This window comes from Meleagris gallopavo, chromosome 7, assembly GCF_000146605.3.
Source record: "Meleagris gallopavo isolate NT-WF06-2002-E0010 breed Aviagen turkey brand Nicholas breeding stock chromosome 7, Turkey_5.1, whole genome shotgun sequence".
Taxonomy (NCBI): Eukaryota; Metazoa; Chordata; class Aves; order Galliformes; family Phasianidae; genus Meleagris; species Meleagris gallopavo.
In genome coordinates, this window is record NC_015017.2 from 20,070,963 (window position 1) to 20,092,860 (window position 21,898).

At 36.7% G+C, this 21,898-nt stretch overlaps 1 protein-coding gene across 1 annotated transcript; it reads left to right on the forward strand.

Moving 5' to 3' along the window:
• Positions 1-137: 137 nt before the first annotated feature.
• Positions 138-19,076, forward strand: LOC109368555 (growth factor receptor-bound protein 14-like). The gene is made up of 2 exons (XM_019617144.2): positions 138-467; positions 18,876-19,076. Exons 1-2 carry the CDS (start codon positions 405-407, stop codon positions 19,059-19,061), a joined length of 249 nt encoding a protein of 82 aa, XP_019472689.1. The 5' UTR covers positions 138-404; the 3' UTR covers positions 19,062-19,076.
• Positions 19,077-21,898: the final 2,822 nt, after the last annotated feature.

The following is a 21,898-nucleotide window of genomic DNA, read 5'->3' on the forward strand; positions in this document are numbered from 1 at the left end:
TAATTATTGTTATTATTAATGGTTTAGTTTTGAGTATTTTTGTTGCTGTTGTTGTTAGGGGAATAAAAACAGGATTCTGAGTGATAAAAATGCGTGCTGTTCTGCTTGTTTTCATAGACAGAGATATCAGTGTGAGCCTTCCCAAGGCCAGAAGACAAGTTTTCAAGCTCTTTGGTTGGTTGATTTCTGGTTAGTCCTACCCCAGGGCCTTACATAAGTGCCTTTGTGTAGGACTGGATTTGCATAAACAGAGGGGCATTAACTGCATCCTTACTCTGTTCTTTGCACTGACTCTACAGGATTGGGGTGATGAGAATTTAGACTTCAAGGAATATTGCAAAGTATTTTGTTCTGTTTCATGTTATCACCTGAGTGAAGGTTGTCAAGTTCTAAGAAAAGCAGACATGAGTTTGTCTTCAAGAAGAGTGACGTTGCCTGCAGTAATGCCAATAACTCTGCAGAAACGGGTATGGCATTTAAATCAATCTTATAACTCTCTTTAGTATGGGTTGATATTGCATTTGCTTATAGTAAATTAACTTGTTTTAAATAAATATGCTTATAGTTAATTTTTATCTTATTTTATTTTTCTTGTGTAGTAAGAATTTTTGTTCTCTGATAAATGCAGATTTTTTAATTTCATTACTTAAAATATTTTTGTGTGTACATATAGGCATATTTATGTATATTTGTTACTGGCTTTTTTTTTCTCTGTTACAATTACAATTTCTTTATGAAAGAAATTTATTTTGATCACATCCTTATATAATTTTTAAATGTAATGTGTCAACTGCATTTCAGAATATTGAAATAAGCCTCTCTAATATGCTATGGTAGTTATCTCAGCAAAAGCTGATTGGAGTCCGCTCATATAGGCTTTGGATCAGCTTTAAATGCAACATGCTTCTTTTCCACCTTTTCTGGCTAGCATCTTACTGATGTATGGTTCATCACGTACTCTGGGAATCAAGGTAACACTGTATTGTGTTTTGTAGTAACCACTTTTTTGTGTGTGTGGGTTTTTTTTTCTGTTTGTTTGTTTTGTTTTGTTTTAATCTTGCTCAAATGTGGAAACAATATAAAATCTTTTTGGCTGTGTGCACTAGGTTTGCCCAGAGTAATTCAGTGCATTGACAATAACTGTAATGGTAAAAATACACATCAACTATGGAAATATATGTCACCACTAAGCCAGTTATATTAACTTCTAGAAAGTTAGTTCAGACTAACTATAAGTCATTTGTTAGTTTGATTTATTTTGTTAACACGTAGATATCTTTCTTAAGTTCGTTGCTGCATAATGTGTCCAGATCACTGTTAATAGACTCTTCTGTTACTCAGAGGCATTTAATATACCAGTGGTGTGAGGAATGAAATTTCACTGAAATATTGCTATGGTATTAAATGGTACTCTTAAGCAATTCACACAGGATGCAGCATATACTTCTTATGGCTTGAGTCCAGTGAGTCTGGAGCAGTATATGAATGCATAGCTCTTACTGATTTAGGATTTATGTTAGTCTGTCTGATTACTTTATTTTTTGGGTTGCAAGGGAAGCCTGTGGGAACACAGTCTTAGCATCTTTGTTTTGAAAAGATTAGGTTATACTACTATCTTAATTACATGATCATAAACTACTTTTCAGGTTCAGACATGTGCAGGATGTACACCTGTTAGACTCTACCAAAAAAAATATTTAAAAAAATTTATTTGAAGTTTGACTTTTCAGCACTCATTCTCCCAGTCCTGTGGTTCCCTTCACTTCCTTTTTCCCTGCCTCCCAGCGCCCCTGTCCCTGTCTCAAATCTTCAGTTGTCTTAATTGTTTTATTTCCAGTTGTTATAGGGCTATCAGTATGTTCGGAGCTGAAGGTCTTTGTTCTTGAAGTATTGTACTGGCGGGTTGTATTGGACTCCTCTGGTATGCTCAGAGATGCGTATGGTGCTGTGTGGGAGGGAAGAGGTGTGTAACTTTGCTCAATTTAACATTCGGAAGGCTAGGACACTCAGTTGTAACTGTATTGTATATTTTCATTTTTTTGCTTTTGAGAGCAAAAATCTTAAGGATTTTTCTTTTCTTTACTAAGGTACAGCGACTAAGTTTTCTGTGCATTCTCTCTGATTTTAAAACAAATATTTTCACACTAATGTTAAATTAGCAGTCAGTAATTATTGGCTTTACTTCTCTTTTTCTGTGCACTTTGCAAGCCCAAAATAAAGATTATGGAGGTGGGAGAAGGAAGCAGCACAGGATGTTGTATTAGGTGGGTAGCTATTGGATTGCACAGCTGCAAAAGTTCTGAGAGATCTGTATGCTCACTGAGAGCTCATTGTATGCCAAATTTGTGACCTGATTTGCTGTGATGTTTATATCTTTGTCTATAGAATTCTTCGTAAATGTCTCTTCTCTCTATTCAGAAGATTCTTTTTGTTATTTCTGTAGCACTAATTTAATTTCTGGAGAAGAAATACTACAGGGAAGAAAGGAAAGCAGGCAACAGGCAAGAAAGAGCCTTGCTTGTAAGGGTAATATGTGTGTATGTGTGTAAATACGTTTATCATGAACATGAGAAACGTAGAGATCTAATTCAGTCATAATCTCTTATCCTAATACATAGGATCTTCACGTTGATTGTGCTGAATTCTCCCTTTAAATAGTATTTCTGTTAACTGAAATTGATCATCTTTTACTGAAAGTACTACAACTTCTGTTTTTTATGATGCAAAAGTACCTGGTAATAGGCAGTCTGGAAATGTTATGTTAGCACTGCATAGTTGTGAGAAACTTCAGCATTAATTCATAAAATACTATTTTAGTCTACTGATCATTCAAAATTATTATTGCTTTCATTTAGGCATGAATGTTTGTGTAAGAACTCTTGTTTAATTATGGTTCTGGCAATTATTTTTTTTTCTCCTTCACAAAAGGTGATATTTTTCATTATTAATGTGACAGTATGGCTGTTCTACCACTTTACTGAATAAATGTTTTTTCCTCATTTTCATTCCAAATAAGTAATATGCTTTGTCCAATTTTTTTTTCATACTTTCTATTTTAAAATTTGATAGGAAGTACTTATCACAGTTGGTATGGGTTTCTTTTTTCTCAAATAATATATTTTTAACTAAAGCTACAGAGCCTCATTTAGATTCCAAGAATCTTTTAGCGCAGACAGAAAAATGACTTGATTAAAAAGCATGGGGAATTATGCATATTGAATATTATTATAACCAGATTTATAGTGAGTATATGGACTAAACTAGACATATAATTAATCCAACACAGTTAAATGTTTTCTTTAATCTTTTTTTTTTGTGGATAACTTTGTTCTCCTCTAAAAATGTTTTTAAGACATTATATGTAAAAGATCATAATGTTTTCAGCACATTGTTTTACAGCCTGTTACAAACCAGTTATTTATTAAAGACAAACATCTGCAGAAGTGCTATATATGTAGAGAAATAGAAGAGTACTTATACACCTGATGCTGGATGCAAAGTATAAGAACAGAGTTATGGTTTTTTTTCACAGCAGCTGGGAACTTTGTAGAACACTGTCACACAGTGTGAAGCAGGTACTGTGTACCCCCGCTGAATATTTTCCAATGATCCTTGAAGAGATTACATTGTTTCTCTTAAATGGAAGAAATAGTTCTTTTGAAAGAAATATTAGATTGAATGATTAGAAGAATAAATTGAGTATTAAAAGAATGATTAGAAAAGGAAAATATATTTTAGATTGCATGCTGGATTTGAGCAATTTTCAAGATGCTTTTGGATCTTTATTCCAGCTATTTTTTTCTGGACTGAATTTCTATACCTCTGTAATCAACATGCACACCTCCCATCAAGTATGAATGGTTACCTAAGCCAAATTGTATTGAGAATTAGCAGTGTCTGTCTGCAAGGCTAAGAGTGCGAGAGTAGTTTTTCAGTTTTGCATTTGGGTTCCTCTTGATGAAAGGCCAATGTGCTAATCTGGAAATCTTACATAAAGGCAATTTAAGTGACATGATAATGGTGTCATTAAATGGATACCTTTTACAGAAATCTGGAAACAGACAAAGCATTCATGTATTAAGCATCTCTTTATAAGGACAGTTTGAAAAATAGTCATTTAAAGATATATAAACACCAACCATGCCCTCTTGGCCTTTTGTACAATATAATAAGACGAAGAGCAACATCCTGCAGTGATTTGAAAACCCATGAGAAATATGAGAAATAGGCTGCATTTTATTTGGGGAGACCTGGAATTCCTGCTTCCTCTTGAAAATATTAAAAACTTTGTGAAACTATTTGTACAGGTGTCTACTTAGAATCACAGAATCATAGAATCCTTAGAGTTGGAAAGGATCTCTGAGGGCCATCTAGTCCAACTCCCCTGCAGTGAACAGGGACACCACAGCTCCATCAGGCTGCTCAGGGCCTTATCCAGCTTCATCTTGAAAGTCTCCAGGGAAACTTATTGCCTCACAGACTTGTTTGATGGAGTAAACAAATATCGTGTTAGCTATGAATGGATGAATTGCCTACAATTCAGTCATCTTCCTTACTGTACTTGCAGATTTTAAGTTATCTGCTCATGGTGGAGGTTGACATTACTGTAGAGATTGTTTGTGGATGGTAGGGAAGAAGGAGGGTGGCAGTCTTGCATTTTCACTTTGTGGAAGAGGTTTGGTTAGGTTCAGGAAATATTTAGGGAAGAGCTACTGAAAGGACCCCCTTAGGAGGAAGATAATGCAGGACTTTTTTCTTCTGTAAGGAGGATTTTAGCCAAAATCATCTTGATCCAGTACTCTACTCTTTATACTCAGTCATCTGAAGATGGATTCTGGTATGGCACCCATATACCACTTGACCTATCATACTAAATGCTTCTACAAACATGAAACCAATATAGTTTCCTACCATTTTTATTGTGTATCAAAATGATCTCACAGCATATAAATAAAATCAAAATTACACTAATTATATGGAGGTGGGGGAAGTGAGATTTTTTTTATTCTGTCCTGTGTTGTTCCAGTCTCTATAAGCAGTCTAATTTTATATAATATTTTGTGTATGAAACTGTCAATTATCTTGGAACTTAAAATGTATAGCATTTTGTTGTGTAGTTGCCATGAAAGGTAGTGGGGATGTTTTGCATGTGTGTGTATGAGAGTGAGTAATGACTGTGCAGAGGTTTTTAGAAAGTCTTTTAAAAACTCAGTAGCTTAATGTACTTGGTCATTACTTGTCCCTTGTATAGTTTGACAAGGTTTAGTGCACAATTAATGTTGCACTCTGTCTTCCTTCTCTCTTCATTTTTTGAACAGATCATTGCTATGTGTTTTTTTCTTCTTGCCTTCTTTGAGCATCTAGCAACCTTCATAGAGTAACCAAGGAAATTTGGCTTTGTTTAGTGCCCTACTCTGCTCAAAATCCTTTTCTGCTGGCAGAAATCCTTTGGAAAAAAGCAGCTTTTTCATCAGTTGAAAAAAGTGCTTGGCCATTTTCTAGCTGTAGTACTTTAATCTCCTTTTGGATAAATTAGGCTTCAAGAAGTCAGAACTTAACGTTCAGACTGTTATCAAGCCTTGAAGAATATCATGAGTGTTGCTAAATAGTTACTTCAACTTGTAGTAAATCCCTTACTTATTATGCTACGTTGCTTTGTATGAAGGGAGAAACTGGTGCTGGTGAAATTCTGTGTTTAAAATCAAATTTCACATACTTACGTGCCTTTTGTGTGAGACTTGTAGTATGCTTTGATACATAAGCAAGGGCCTGAAAAATTAGAAGATTTTATTTACTTTTGATAAAATGGAGACCTACGAATTCGTACAAAGAAAATGTATCACCTTTCATTAGGGAGTTACTCAGATGCAAGCCCCTTATCATTTCCATGGTGTTACTATACGTACTGCCATGCCCCACTAAACCTCACTTCTTCTTTGGGTCAGGAACAGAGGGAAGACCCATTCCGACAAAATGCCATGACTTAAAACAGAAGTTCTGATTATATGATCAAAGCTTTTTAACCAATGTAAATCTATTGTAATACTGAAGATTTTATCTTGGCTCCAATCCATCTTAGTCTCTAACACTTGGTATTGTATTCCAAAATCTTTTTTTTCATAGTTGCATTTAGTAAGCTGCTTTCAGTCTTTTATTTATGATTATGTATTTCAGGGCAACTTGTTTTCCATAGCTTGAAGTTGTTGCATGAGAAGAGATTTATTCTGGTACAGTACAGTGCATATTGGGGGCCTAAGGAACAGCACAAAGCAAGGCAAGTCAGACTTTTAAAAAATACGTATCTAGCTTCTTGAGCCTGACTTGCTAAGTTTTTTTGTTGTTTGCTTAAGAAGTGGGTGTTTTGCTGGACCTGAGGCTCTGAATTCATGAAGGCTTAAAGAGATGAGGTGTCTTACTCCTCATTTACATTCTGCCTAGTAACATATTTATCTCCTCTCTCTGGCAGGTCATAATCTTTAGCAGGTCTTGGACTGCTGACTTGCAGCTCTATGAATACATCTGCTTGGACATCATAAATAACTTGGGGAATCATCTGTGGTGCCTTTCTTTCCCATATGTAGGGTTTGTTTAATTGCTGATACCTTTTCCTTTTGTCACCACTAATATTCTTACAAAAAACTGAGAGGCATTCAGCTGACATCCTCAGTGCTCTTCCTTTATTTCCTACTAGAATCCTCTTTCCCTGATGCTCAGCATATTTGCTTTCTTTGCAGTCTTTTTCATCATTCTTGTTCCACCTCCAACCTTTACCCTAACATGACATCATACTTAGACCACTTACTCTGCTTTTTTTTTTTTTTTTAAACAATTCCCTTCTCCAAGAGATAGCAATTGAACAGTGGCTGGACTGAATATCAGTCGGAGCCCTTCGCTTGTATTGTACTAGCTTAACAGCTAGACATAGCGACATCTCAAATTATCCATGAATTGCATAAACAAACTCTTGATATTTTTCTTCATGTGGTCATACTGATTTCTGACTCTTGTTGGATTGGTGTCTGACACCAAACTTTTGAATATCCCATTTGATAAGACTTTTAGAAAGGTTGTAACACAAATAAACTACATACGTTTATGATGATAGGAATATGGCTTATGAATAGTGAAGAATAAAAACAGCTAGACAGTCCAGAAAACGTCTGGATCTAGGTTATCACAGCATACGAAGAGATGAGAAATTTATAGGTGCATTCACAGTTTTCTTGTATGAGTGAAGAATGTTCAATCTTTACACCTCGTTTTCCTTTCAGAACAAGTTGCTAGAGGGAAATATCAAAATACATAGAATTTATGAAATGATTAGTCTCTATTACTACATCATCCACTTAAAACAATCTTTCTGTTCCACTCATTTTAGTGACTCTCTTTTGCACTAGATAACTATTAAGTTGCTACCTGTAATTACAGAGCCTAAATTCCGTGCCCAGGTGCTCCCCGTCTTGTCTGTGTTCCTGTAGTAACTTGGGTTATTTGGTAAAACTTGGTGTTATTTAGAGACTTAGTCTTTCTCTGCTTCATCAAGAGAAGTGTTCTGCTAAGAAACCAGCAACATAGAATGAAAACCCTGGTAGAAACAATAGGTACTTCTTTTTATAGCTTGTATCTCTTCAGAAACACATAGTGCAGCCAGAACGCGGCAGTAACAGATTTTCTTTCTCTTGTGCTGGAACACAGCATTCTATTTATCTCTGACAAGTGAAGGATACGTTAGACAAACTACATTATTAAATACAGAAAGCCTCTTTTAAATAATGTTAATGCTTTGACACAAAAAGGGACAAGCTATTCAAACATAAGACTGATAAATTTCTGCCCTTAACTTTGTAGTGCACAGAAAACAAAATCCATGAGTTTATTTCAGTGGCTAGACACTAAAAATCCTTTCTCCTTCAATCTTCATACATGACTTCTTTGGAAAATGTAGTGGTTTGTAGATAACTTCTGTCATGTTTCTAATTTGGGGAATAATGCACACTGGTGTACTGAGAACCATTTTTATTTTCTGCTCATTCACCATTTTTAAGACTTTTTTTTTAAAAAAAAAGAATTACTGAAGTTCCTCCTTCAAGTCAGATTCTTGGAATCCTGTAGTATGATCTTCCATCACTTTTTCTAATAAAATCACAAAATGGCTTACACTGGAAGAGACCTTTAAAGATCATCTAGTTCCAACTCCCATATCATGGACAGATTTGCCATCCTCTAAATCAGACACTAGATCAGGTTGCCCAGGGTTTCATGCAACCTGGTCTTGAACACCTCCAGGAATGCGACATCTACAACTTCTCTGGGCAATCTGTTCTAGCACCTCACCACACTCTAATTTCCTCCTTATCTAAATCTCCCTTATTTTAGTTTTTAACCATTCTCTTTGTCTTGTCACTATTAGACTGTGTAAAAAGTCTGTCTCGCTCCTGATTATAGGCTCCATTCAGGTACTAGAAGGCTGCAGTGAGGTCTCTCTGGAGCTGTCTTTTCTCCAGGCTGAACAAGCTTAGCTCCATCAGCCTTTCTTCATAAGAGAAGTGCTCCAGCCCTCTGATAATCTTCATGGCTCTTCTCTAGACCTGCTCCAACAGTTTCACATTTTTCTTGTTTTGGGGATCCCAGATCTGGATGCAGTACTCTGAGTGGGACCTCAGAAGGGCGGAGTAGATAGGGACAAGCACCTCCCTCATCTTGCAGGCCACCTCTCTTTTGATGCAGCCCAGAATGCATTTGGCCTTCTGAGCTGTGAGTGCACACTGCTTGCTAATGTAGTGCTTTTCATCCATGAGATCCCTTTTCACATGGCTCCTCTTAGTGAGTTCTTCTCCCAGTCCATACATATATCTGGTTTTGCCATAGCTCAAGTGCAACACCTTGCACTTGACATTGTTGAACCTCATTAGGTTCATGTGGGCCTACTTCTCAAGCTTGTCAGGTCCCTTTGGATGGTGTCCGTTCCTTCTGTGGTATTAACTTCACCACTATTTACTGAGAGTGCACTTGATCCCATGATTTATATTATTATTTATATTATTATTAAATATAAAGATTTTGAGTGGCACCTGTCTGAGGATGGACTCCTGGGGGCATCTCATCACTGACCTTCACCTAGATACAGCCCTAGCTGTGACAATCGAACCAATTGTTTATCCATCAAATAGTCCACCCTTCATCTAACTGTTCTTTTAGTATTTCTGTTCGTATAACTGGGTATTTGTCTATCAGCATATGATAATTGTGTTTTAAGATTTGTTATTGTAAAGTAACAGTAAAATATAAACCTGTGAATTATTATAATATATAAAATGAAAACTTAGGAGTCAGTGTGGAAGGAAAGGACTGAAGATGTTAAATAGCACAAGTTTACTAGTAGGACTTACAAGCTGTTCATCTCCACTTGTCTAACATATTTCATTAGCACTAAATTAAGTTTTAATGAAGAAAAATACGCTCAAAAGTACACTCTTATTAACCCCTATGCAATAATCAAGTCCAGTATGAATATTACTCTTTAAAGTGACCCATAGAGCTTTTCAACATTTGTGATGAAGGACTTGATTTCCAGGGAAAAATACGAAACTTACAGCCACTAGCAAGATGAGTTTTGTGCCTTGCTAGTTAGTTTAGCGCTTGTCTATGTATTTTGGAAGAAATGTTGGTAGCTCCCAAGGAGGATAACAGGGCATGGAACATGTACATTTGGCCTAAATAACTTAATGTTTGTATTGTGAACTGTGTTGTTTGGACATAACCATATAAAGGAGCATGGGGATTTTGACATTCAGATGTTGTGTTGCATAAGTTTAGGGGACGATAGCTTGCTTACAAATGTATGTGTTCTAAGGCTAGATTATGTCATGTTCTCCACTGAATTTTAAAATTAGTTCCCCTTGGTTAGAGAATTCTGCTCAAGTTTCACTGTATTGTCTTCATTTGCTTATGTAGGTCAAGCTAAAAGTAATGCCTCCTATTTATTTCCATGGAAACTATAACAGATTGAAAGTGCTCAATAACACGATTTAATAGAACAAATTCTCAGCTACGAAACACTCTTTTTCAGCATAGTCATCACCAGTAGATATGTATTTTCATCAGTGACGAGCAAGAGCCTGTATGCCACAGTCATAAAACCCTGCACCAGTAGAGGTGACTCTCAGTTGCCACTGCTGAAATGTACTGCTCACCAGTTCGCTGCACTCACATTCACTGTTTGGTCTCCATAAGCATTCAACAAGCATTAGTGAATGTTAATGGGTGCCATTTATTCCACATGGAACAATTCAGTGACACACCTTTGTTTCACGGAAGTCCACGTTAGAAACCATTTTGTCAGACTGCCCCTCCGCTGCCATCTGTCATATGGCAATGAAGTGTAACAGAATATTGGTGGAAAAGTTCAACCTCTACTGCCATGCTATCAACATTTACCTCTCGGACTGTGGGCCACCATAATGAAACAGGATACATTGCTTTTGGAGTTGCCCTCATATATTTTTAGTGGATAAGATAGGATAAAAGATAAGATAGTGTAAAACTCCATAATCAAGATCTACATATCTATGTACTGGTTTAAAATAGCCAGAGATCCGTATGTACCACTCACTTAGGTTGAAAAGGGATATACATTTTATTAGCTGATTGTAAATAAGTGGTACATAGAGGAACAGGAGCAAGGAAACTTTAGCCTTTCTCATGACTAGGAGTATTTTCAGATGATTCCGTGTTAAATGTTAACGTACACATTGAGCATTGCTCAATAATGTAATGCTATTCCATGGAACTTTATTATTTATTTTTATCCATGTTGTTTAAATTCCCTCACAACTCCTAATTATTTGTATGCACTTTACAAGCTGTACTTGAAATGCTTTTTTAGCTGCTTTTCTTTGGGGTATCCATAGTGTGAAAACCTGATAATTTGAGATTCTTTATTTAAATAAATTGTCCTGTATGCCTTGTCCACTTTCTATATAAATTTGTGCATTTTTAAGGACTTTATTACATTTTTTTTAGTAGATTCCTTGGCATTTGCTACTCTTTGTTTATTGTGGTGATAGCTGATTGTGGTTTCACTTTCAGTGTTTAATCTGCATGTTATTTATTACTGTAGTTCCTATTTAAAGTATGATGAACTTTACAATGTAATTTTTGGTATTTAATGGTCTAATTATAGCAACTGAGCAAAGCACCATCCAACCGTAGTTTAAGAATATCACTTGTTTGCTCTAAAAATAGCTGTACTATGAGTTAATTGTCCAAAGTGTGGAAGCTGCTTTCTCTAGGTCTTCCCTTTTGATCAATTTTATATGGAAATCTCAAATATTTTGTAGCTTTTATTGCTATTTATAGCTGGTTTTACTTCTAAAGAAGTGTATGTATAAACTTCAGGATTAAATAATGATATTACTATTTTGACTTGATTGTTGTCTTTCAAACATTGTTTCTCTTCTGTTTCACTGGCGTTGTCTTTAGATGATTGCAAGTCAACATTGTCCTCATTCCGTTATTTTTTCTAACATCGTAATGCGATTGTCATAACTTTGTTTGAATGAACATTGCTGGCATATTTCTGTACATAGCTTATTATAATTTGAAGATCTGCATAATTTAACCTTTTTTTTTATATAATACAACATATTTACACATCTAAGGCAGTAGTCATGAGGAAGTGTAAATGCTTTACAAATCTTAATGAGTTCAATCTGTTACTCTGCTGTACAGAAACACATTTAATTTCCCATGTCCCATATACTACAAGGAAACTGAAGGACTAATAATGACTTGCTGAAACCCAGATGAAAAATGAATATTTTAAAACTTAGTATTGGCACTTTTTTGCCTACTGGAAATCTCAAATATTTTTTGTTACTTTATCACATTAGTACTTAAAAGGTTATGTGTTTGGTGGTGGTGTCTTAATTAATTAATTAATAACTCAGTATTGAACAGAATAGTTGTTCAATAGATCTCGGAAATATTTCATGTGTTTTACATTGTGATAGGAAAACCAGGCAATTTTCCTGGACTACTCTTCCTTTCTTGGCACAGTGGTCACATTGCTAGACAGAGATACGGCTGATTATTAATCTTTTACAACTTTTGGGACTGTAGCTTACTCAGTAACAGATAAATGTGTAGAAAGTTTATTTTTATTCACATGTTAGAACAGATCCCCTCTCCTTTAGGTGACTGCTTCCTTTTTTGGTATTTACTGTCCTTGTTTTCTGTATCTGGAGTCTTGATTTACCTTCAGTGTCTTTAGGTGGTTCTCCCAAGTCTTCACTGTATGTCTTATGTTGTACAAAGTGCTCAACTTCCCTTTAAAACTTCTGATAGTGCTATTGTAAAAGGTGGCATTTTCATTTCATGTTTCTTCTAAAGCGTCCAATCTTTCTGCCTTGTCTGTTTTTTTTATCGTATTTCTGTTGTATGTCTCAAGAAAAAAGCAAGGCATTTCAGAACTTCAGAGCTACAGAATAGAAAATGTTGCTGGCAGTATCTCAAAGTTTTCCTCCCTAAAGTTGGTAGAAATATAGGGAGTCCATGCATGATAGAGGTATAAATGTTATGTTTGTATAATCTATGCTACTATCTATATGTTTTTCTGCCTTTTGAAGCTATAATCTGCTTCAAGTATGATGTCTGGATTCCATGTGACCAGTGTTTCACATGACTTTGTTTGTGGGTAACATACTAGATTTCAGATGTGTCTTCTGCGTACAAGCTTGCAGGTAATTATGCTTAGTCACTGAGTGACAATTCCTGCCTTCCCAGTACACAGTTATTGGTCTGCACAGAAATCATGCAGTGCATTCTGAACAATCCTTCAGAAGAGAGATCACAAGCTTGAAGACCATAATTTTAGATATGCATGCCTAAAATACTAATGAATTCTCTGTCTGTTTTGTCTGTGCTTCATTTCTATGTGTCTCTTCCTCACAGGGACACTTACAGGACAAATTTTTGAAGGTTTTTGCAGCAAGAGAGAAAATAATTGCTTTGCAACAGGCAGCTACATCTTATAGCTGTGCATTTTTTCATAATTTTTTTTTAAATGGCAGATGTAGATTTCTGCAAACTGTAAGAATCCTTTTATCCTAGAAATTCTCCTTTTGGACGAATGCTGGACACTGGCTTTTTAACTGCATGCTGGGATACTTGAGAGGAAAGCCTTGCTTTTATGTAGTTAACTTTACCACAAACTTTTTTTTTTCCTTTTTTTTCCTTTTTTTCTTTCTAGCTAGTTATGAGTTAATCTGTCCTTAAGTACTTCAATGAATTCAAAATTTCTTGGTTGTCTTAAAAGGAGGGTCTCTAAAAACCTACTGCTAGAAGTCATAAAATAGTTTAAGATGCTAGAAGTTTCCTAGTGCTTCCTTTCTAGTTCAGATGAACTTCAAATTCCCCTGCCTTCTGCCAAGATAAATAAGTGGGAGAAACAAAAAAAACCAAACCAAACAAAAATATTATCTAGCAGGGGGGGAAGGTTAGCGGATGGAGAGCAAATGTTTCAGGCAAATAGCCTGACAGAAGTTAGTAGGAACTCTGGGGAAATCCAGCACCCTGGATGATAAGACCCCTGATTTTGCATACAATAACCGTGCATTTTATATAAATTTGAGTGAAATTTTTTATGTAAGTATAAAATATACAATTACTTATTTATGGGGGAAAAATGTAAAAATTACAAGCTCAAATTAGATACTTGTGTCTTTATTTATAAAAGTGGCTTGATATTTGACCATCCATTGTCTTAATGGCTATCGAGGAGTGATCAGAGTCCTGTAACTGTCAGGTCATTTGATGAAGGCACCCAAATGCAGACTCCATGTGTTCTACGTTTCTTTTTCTGTTGGATCTACCTAGCCTTTTTCACACGTCAGGACATAGAGTTTGAAATTTGAAACTGCTCAATATAGGGTATGGTCTTTCCATATGTTTATGTCATTTCTGCAGACTGGAACTTCCAGAACAGATGGCTTGAAAATTTTGAAGAATCAGACTTGGACACTCTGTCTTAAAAGTTTATGCAACACATTATTTAATTATTGTAGTGGAAAGTTGGTTCAGTGTGGAAGAAAACTTGAGAGATTAGAGTCCAGCCTTTTTTTGGTCATTCCACACTGATTGCTTTATATGCCTTTTTATTCTACCTCTTTCTTTTAAGCAGTTTCTGATTATTTTTTTTTTCTTTTGATTTTCTACTACAACAGTGTCTTCTTTCCCTCTTCTTTGTTAAATCATAAGTTCAATTTTGAAACATTTATTCTACATTTTGAGTTAAGACGATGAGTAAAAAAGAATAATATGTTTTATTTTGAAGCAAGATTTCTTAGCAATAGAATATTTGGAGAAATTAAATATGAATTGCACATACTTCTGGGAATTCGACTGACTTTTAAAATATTGAAAAATGGAAAGAAGATGCATAGGAAAGTTGTACCTCCTCGCCTAGTTCTGCAGGCAGTGAAAATTATTGATGCTTGTCCTGCCCAGATTTTTGTTTTCCTTTTTTAAGAAGATCATGGGGCTGCTTACTGTTAGTGGCTTTTTTTTTTTCCTAGCCTTTGGGAAGGGCTAAAATCACTGTGTTTATGAATTAGACAGGAAAGACAATTTGAGCATGACTGAGGCAGCCTCTTTTTTTCTTGCAGTCTGCTAATAGTTATAGTCGAAGCAAATTCGATAGCTGGTATTAGGAGTAAGCTTTAGAGTGCATGGTAATGACAATGGTAATATTAACTTGCTCTCAAATAGCAGCTCTTTTCCTGTGTGCTACTTTCTGAGAAAAAATTCAGGGAAAAGAAGAAAGAGAGAGAGGATGACTGGCTAACCTATTGTATAATGATAACTGGTAATAAAAATAAAGAAGTACCCACTCAAGCATTCTTATCTTTATAGGAGGTTAACATAATTGCATCTCTAGCACAGTCTTTTAAGACTTTAATGATCTACTTTTTGGAAGAGATGTATGTAAGTTTGCAAGGAAGAACGGGAAGTTGATTTGAACCTTTTTCATGTGTTTCACTTCCTTTGGAACAAGTACATTCCCAGCAAATCTTACACTTGACACAGCAGAAAATGTGGATTGAGTAACTTTTTCTAGTTAAAATCCCTCGAAGGTTACTCTAAATGATGAGATTTACACCATCACATTCAATTCATTAAACTAAAACTGTAAAAAAAAAGTTCAGATGGGTCTTTCAGGTAACTGCCTGTCTGTTGTCTCCTAATACATTTGAATCCTTTGCAAGGAAGGAAAAAATTGCAAAGCATGTATTTTACAACACAGCACATGTCATAGCTATGAGCTGAGGTGATCAGTTGTCCAAGACTTGCACAGGATTTATATCCCTATACTGAGAAACTTAAGTGAGAAAACTCTCAGAGAATACAAACTCTTCTATTTTGTTGTTATTTTATTTTGTTTTAGCTGTGCTGCTATAGTCCAAGGCCACCTCCAAGGCTTTCCTTTCCCCCAGCTGAATGGCTGCAGGCACCTCATTATCATGACTTGTGTTGCTGCCTTCAGCATTTTAAAAAGTCTTTCTATTTCTCCAGCAATAAGAATCTAGTCATCTGCACTGCTACTCTTAACCCTTTTAGAAAGAGTTTCTCTAAAAATCATCCATCAAGGGCCTCAGCATGGGCTGTACGTGCTCTTGCTGTAAAACAAGCCCAACACCTAACTTGATGAGTACAGGAGAAAACCGTAGTTGCTGGTGTGTACTGGCAGTTTCCTTAGCCAGTGGTTTCTCATCCTGGCATAAATGAAAGCATGTGGAGAAATACATAGAAAGTCACTTTGGTCTTATTTTCCCCTTCCATAGTGTCATTCCTTTCTGGCGCTTTAGACTAGAAATTTCTTTAGATTCATCCTGACCCAGATTTATCAGAGAGACTAATGAAGCTGTCCCTGCCCTTTCGTACTTTCCAGAGTAGGACATGCTTTAGTCTGGGAGGCTGTTTTGTCTACTCAGCTGTACTGCCCACCACCCGATTCACAGTGTACTCAGCCATACTTCTGAATTCTTGTAAATACTGCAGGAATTTATATACTTCATGCCGATTTATCCTTATCAGCAGACCACAATTTTTGTGTGTCTGGCATAGAGGTGTAAGTTGTTGTGTATGGGTTAAGCCATGCTGCCAGCAGACTGTGTTGTTACCAGTCCAACTTGTTTAATGGAAGGAATGCTGCCAAAGCCTACAAAACAAATAAAACCAATCATAGCCATCAGCCACAGTAGTTTTGCTATTATTGATGCTTAATTTAATATTGGTGTGGTCTTTTTGCCTTTTCTATTAAATGTAAGTACTTGGCTGTAGCTTAGGCTGGTGGTGACTTTAGATTGACTTTCTCTGAGGTCTGACTGTTTTCTGTAGAGGACTCTGCTTTGAGGATGTCAATTCATGATCAGAGAGAGATTTTCACCACTTCATCAGTGTCATAGGAAGGATGGCTGAACCCCATGTGGAAATCCTGAGCTGTTAGCTGTTTGTTAGCTGAAGTATTAAAGAAAAACATCATGGACTTCATGCTGATTTGCTGTGCTGGGCCAAAGTCTGAACAGAACTGTTGTATATGTGATTACATAAAGAAAAGCAGTTTTTTGGAGAAGAGTAAGGTGAAGAGAGTAAGAAAACATTCTTTGATATGTAAGTGATTTTCAAATGGAGTCCACTTTTCTTGTTCTGATGTTAGGACAGCATGTGTGAACAGGTCTGTTTTTTTGCTATTTAAGTTTTTTAAAATTAATTTTTGGTGGGGGATATTTTTGTCGTTAGTTGGAGGAAATCAAGTGCCAGGAAGTACTGCTATAACTCCCAGCTGATATTTCCACCAACTTTGGCACTAAACAGATAAGGAGTTACAGTAACAAGTTAGGACAGCAGTTTGTGGCTGAGTGTTCATTCGATACTTGAAGTGAACATTAGTTTAGTAAGAAATGAATTTAATCCTGCCATGCAACATTTTTCTTTAAAGAATGAATTTATGACTTAATGAGAGGCTTTCAAAGGTTTTTAGTTTTTTTGAGTGGATTTCAGGTAGGACATATAGCATATTTCAGTAGATACGCATTCCATGATAAAGTGAATAATCTGCTTAATCTGATTCACTGATTCAGTTTCCTTCAGAGAAACAAAACAAAACAAACAATGTCTAAATTAACATGCCTTCTTTCCAGCAGTTGGTATGCAATAAGATTTCCTCATCCTATTGTTTTCAAACTAAGCATAAGAAGGTTCAGCCCAAGATTCACCTTTTCAGGAACTTAGTGGATACCCAACTCTTCAGGACTATAAAATGTGAACCTATGTTGAATTCTTACTGAAATTTAATAGTCAGAATGACAAAGATACGTCATGAAAGTTTGTATTGTCTCCTTCCCTCCTCCTGCACCAAACATTCTTAATAGAATAAAGAAACTTCTAATCTACTGAGATTAAAAAAAAGCAACCAATACATTTGTCTACCTTGTACTATGTTTTTTGCATGTACATCTTTCAGAACATTTTGTTTTCCTGGTCTCCATGTGGTAGTTGTTCCCCATGTCGATGGTTTTGGTTCTATATCTGTGTATATGTGCAATTAAAAAATAAAAAAACCCAAAAACTCATACCTCCAGTTCTTGTAGTGACAACTTGAAGTTCTGTAGCATGTCCTATTTCTGTTGTCTACAGAACTGTGAGCATCTTGAATCAAATTGCTGTTCTCTTAACTAGCTCTGAACTTCCATAGTTCTGCATTCGTAGAGTCCTTCAGTTTCATTACTTATCCTCTGTGGTTTCTTCTTTAGTTTATGTAAGAGTATGCTGTTTATCACAGAATCATGGAATTGCCTGGGTTGAAAAGGACCACAGTGATCATCTAGTTTCAATCCCCTCCTATGTGCAGGGTCACCAACCACCAGACCAGGCTGCCGAGAACCACATCCAGCCTGGCCTTGAATGCCTCCAGGGATGGGGCATCCACAACCTCCTTGGGCAACCTGTTTCTGTGTCACACCACCCTCTGAGTAAAAAACTTCCTCCTAATATCCAACCTAAACCTCCCCTGTCTCAGTTTAAGACCATTCCCCCTTGTCCTATCACTATCCACCCTCTTAAACAGCTGTTCCCCCTCCTGTTTATATGCTCCCTTCAAGTACTGGAAGGCCACAATGATGTCTCTCCGGAGCCTTCTCTTCTCCAAGCTAAACAATCCCAGTTCCCTCAACCTTTCCTCACAGGAGAGGTGCTCCAGCCCTCTGATCATCTTAGTGGCCCTCCTCTGCACCCTCTCCAAGAGCTCCATGTCCTTCCTGTACTGGAGGCTCCCTGGACGCAGTGCTGCAGATGGGGCCTCAAAAGAGCCGAGTAGAGGGGGACAGTCATCTCCTTCTCCCTGCTGGCTACTCCTTTTTTAATACAGCCCAGAACACAGTTGGCCTTCCGTGTTGCAAGCGTACACTGCTGTTTCATGTCCAGCTTCTCGTCCACCAGGACCCCGAAGTCCTCCTCAGGGCTGCTCTCAAGAGGTTCTTCGCCCAGTGTGTATAAACTCCTGGGATTGACTGGCCCAAGAGCAATACTTTGCATTTGGCCTTATTGAGCCTCATTAGGTTCTCATGCGCCCACTTCTCCCGCCTGTCCAGGTCCCTCTGGATGGCTTCCCTTCCCTCCAGTGTATTGACTGCACCGCTCAGCTTGGTGTTGTCTGCAAACGTGCTGAGGTTGCATTTGATGCCATCATCTATGTCATTGATAAAAGATTATTTATCAGTCCATTACAACTCTTTTAAAATGGATGGACCAATCTATTCTGTAGATTCTAAACTGAAGATTAAATTTATGGATATTTCAGCTTTTTTAATTTATTTCAGGTAATTAAAGTGTACAGTGAAGATGACAGTAGCAAAACTCTGGAAATCCCAAGTGATATAACAGCCAGGGATGTATGTCAGCTGTTGATATTGAAGAACCACTATATTGATGATCACAACTGGACACTGTTTGAAGAACTTACTCATACAGGCTTAGGTAAGACATTCTGTACAACAGTACAGTAAATGACAGTAAATAAAGTTGTTTTGTTGTTTTTTTTTTAATCACATAGAGTTGTAATTGTAATAAGCTCGGAGAGAAAAAGAGATGAAAGAGTGTGTGTGAATTTGTTCTTGAGGAGGAGATGTTGTTTCTGTTTCCCTTATTTTTTGATAGCATTTCAGTAAGCTGAGTGTGTGATAGTGTTTCACACTGCTTCATCTGCATTGGTAAGAGAGATTTGAAGACAATGACCATTAAGATTCTCTTTGCAAATTCTTCCTTGTTCTTCCTTGCTTTTCTTTGGCAGTTCTTCCCCTTTCACTGGTATTTGCTGCTTATCTCTAGGAAGAGGTGGGATATTTTTATTGCAAATAAAATATTTGTTATTCCCAGCATGTCTGAGTGAAATCTCTGACATCAAGGACAAAAAATGGTCACTCTGTGCTATCCTTTTTGGACAGTAGAACTCAAGTCTTCACAAACAACATCAGAGAAGGCTATCTGTTTTTCAGTGTGACCAGTTTTGCTAGATTTATTGTGACTTTGGAAGGGTCCAGGGAAAAAGCAAAACAAAACCACTCTTCTAAACTTACAGTTGCAGACCGGAGAACTGTGCTGAAGTGTTTTTATGCTTAGTATTCTAAGTTGCTAGAAATGAAACTCCTTGAATTCCTTCCATACCAGTAGTGCTTTCCTAGAGAGGAAAATAAAAAAACAACCCACCTCTATGTGTATTGCGCAGACATACAATTTAAAGATTTAATATGTGGTTTCAGTTTATGACTATAATTTTAACTTCTGGTTTCTGTTTCTTCTCATATAGAATATATGAGAATATATATAGAATAATTTAGCAGTATAAAGCACGTTAAGGCAAGTTAAATACAGAGAGAATAGGAATGTTTGCAAAGATGTGAAAAATACAGGACACAGGAAAGCCTGTGTTCAGCAAAAGATGAATTAAGAAGCCTGCTACAAAATGTATTATTAAATTGATACTCAGATGGTTGTACTTCCTTTCACAGTACTACTATTTGGGATTCTGTTGTGTTTGGTTTTTGATTGGAAATTACATCAGAAAAATCTAGCAAGATTCATGCCATAAAAATGCATATTTTGAATTTCCTATCACTCAACATTTTCCTATTAGTTTTAAGCTCTGCCACTGTGCCGGAGTTACCAAAACTTTTTCTGCAACCTCATAGGCAGACTCAGCAAATACTAGAGCAAGGAATGGTTTGAGAAGGAAGTGTATGGGGGACTTCCTGCATTTTAAAATACTTGGAGAACTCCTTGGATGTTTTAATTCTCTGAAGAGAGCACTGATACCTGGTAACTGCAGTACTGTCTATTCAAAATAAAAATAAATAAATAAACATTAAAAATATGTTTTAAACATATTATTAAACTCTCTCACTGCATGTGTATCTAACTGAATCTGCATGAGTCTGAACTCATGCATTTGTGTAAAATAAACTTGACTGTGATCTCAGACTGTATTATGTTTAACAGCCATATTTTAAAGACGAACTACAGAAGCTGAAAGTGTTTTTTGCCCTTTTCTGCTCCTTTATCCTATGAAGACAGCCACAAACGTTTTTCTTTTTCTTTTTCTTTTTCTTTTTTTTTCTCATGCTTTGTAACATTTCAAAGATATTTATAACCTTTTGCACGGAATGTATCAGTTGTGAGATGCTTCCAGCTCAGAGTAAGGTCAGTGTTAAATCTGAATCGAGACTGTAAATGACTGACTGCTACAGAAGAAGGAGTATAAAAATGGCTTTAGACAGCACTACTGTATAAATACTAGAAATGTTTTCTGTAATTTATAGTGTGACTGCTCTCTAAGTAGTGTGTAGAACTACTGAAGAATTCGTTTTTGACGAAGTATGCCAGAGTAATAGTGGCATTGTTTCTCCAGGTTTGTTTAATTGCAGAGTACGCTTTCCATCAAATAGCATGATTTGTTCAATCTGAGCTATTTACTGGGAGATTTCAGTATCAAATCATTAGTGAAATTGTTTTTCCCATGATTGTGGAGCTCTTGTGATAGCTGGCAAGCAGGTGTGCAGACCTGCATTCACTGGGCAGACCAGCTGCTTCGGGCATAAGTTTAGAAAGAAGTGAAGTGCTCATTTCTGAAGAAATTTTATTTCCTAGACGGTGAGAATGGGAATTCAACACTATTGGCCAAGGAGAGGAACAACCTGAGATAGCTTTACTTCTTTTTATAATACTGAATAATAATGGAATTATATTTGTGACACTGATTTTTGTTTGAAGGGATTTTTGTGTTGATTTTGATTTCCATTAAGCTTATTCTTAAGTACTGGATAAATAGTGTGAACAAATATTTATCAAATGGTGGTTTAGTTTTGAACTGTCTGCTATTTTTTATTCTATGCTAAGTTTTATCCATGTGGAAATGTGGACAGTCCTTTTCTGCTCCCAAGTTAAATGTATGAGTTTGGGTTTGGAAGCGTGGGTGAGCAAGCGTGTCAGTGTAAATTCCAGAATGAAAAGATTAATTAATCGATTAGCAAACATTTTCTTTAACATATAACATCTGTCTGATTGCTGTTGAATTAGATAGGATTGCGAGCTAAGCACAGCGTTCTGCTTTTAATCAGGATAGACATTAATTACATCACTGAAGCGTATCCTCATCTGTGCGCAAAGATATCCTCATGTGGAGGTTAGAAGAGAAGGAAGAAAGTTACGCCCCGCAGAGAATGTCTCCCCGCCGCCCGCGTGGAGGAGCCGGGGCTTCCGCAGCCTCGGGGCGTTGCGGTGCCGCTCTCCGCTGCCGCGCCCCTTCTGGCCGCCGGATGGCGCCCGCGCTCCGCGCACCGCCGCTCCG

Bases quoted from the DNA above. Each gene is read 5' to 3' on its own strand.
- LOC109368555 (XM_019617144.2), top strand. From the start codon at position 405: ATGAGTTTGTCTTCAAGAAGAGTGACGTTGCCTGCAGTAATGCCAATA. The intron at 468-18,875 runs GTATGGCATTTA...AATTTATTTCAG, and splicing joins CAATAACTCTGCAGAAACGG to GTAATTAAAGTGTACAGTGA.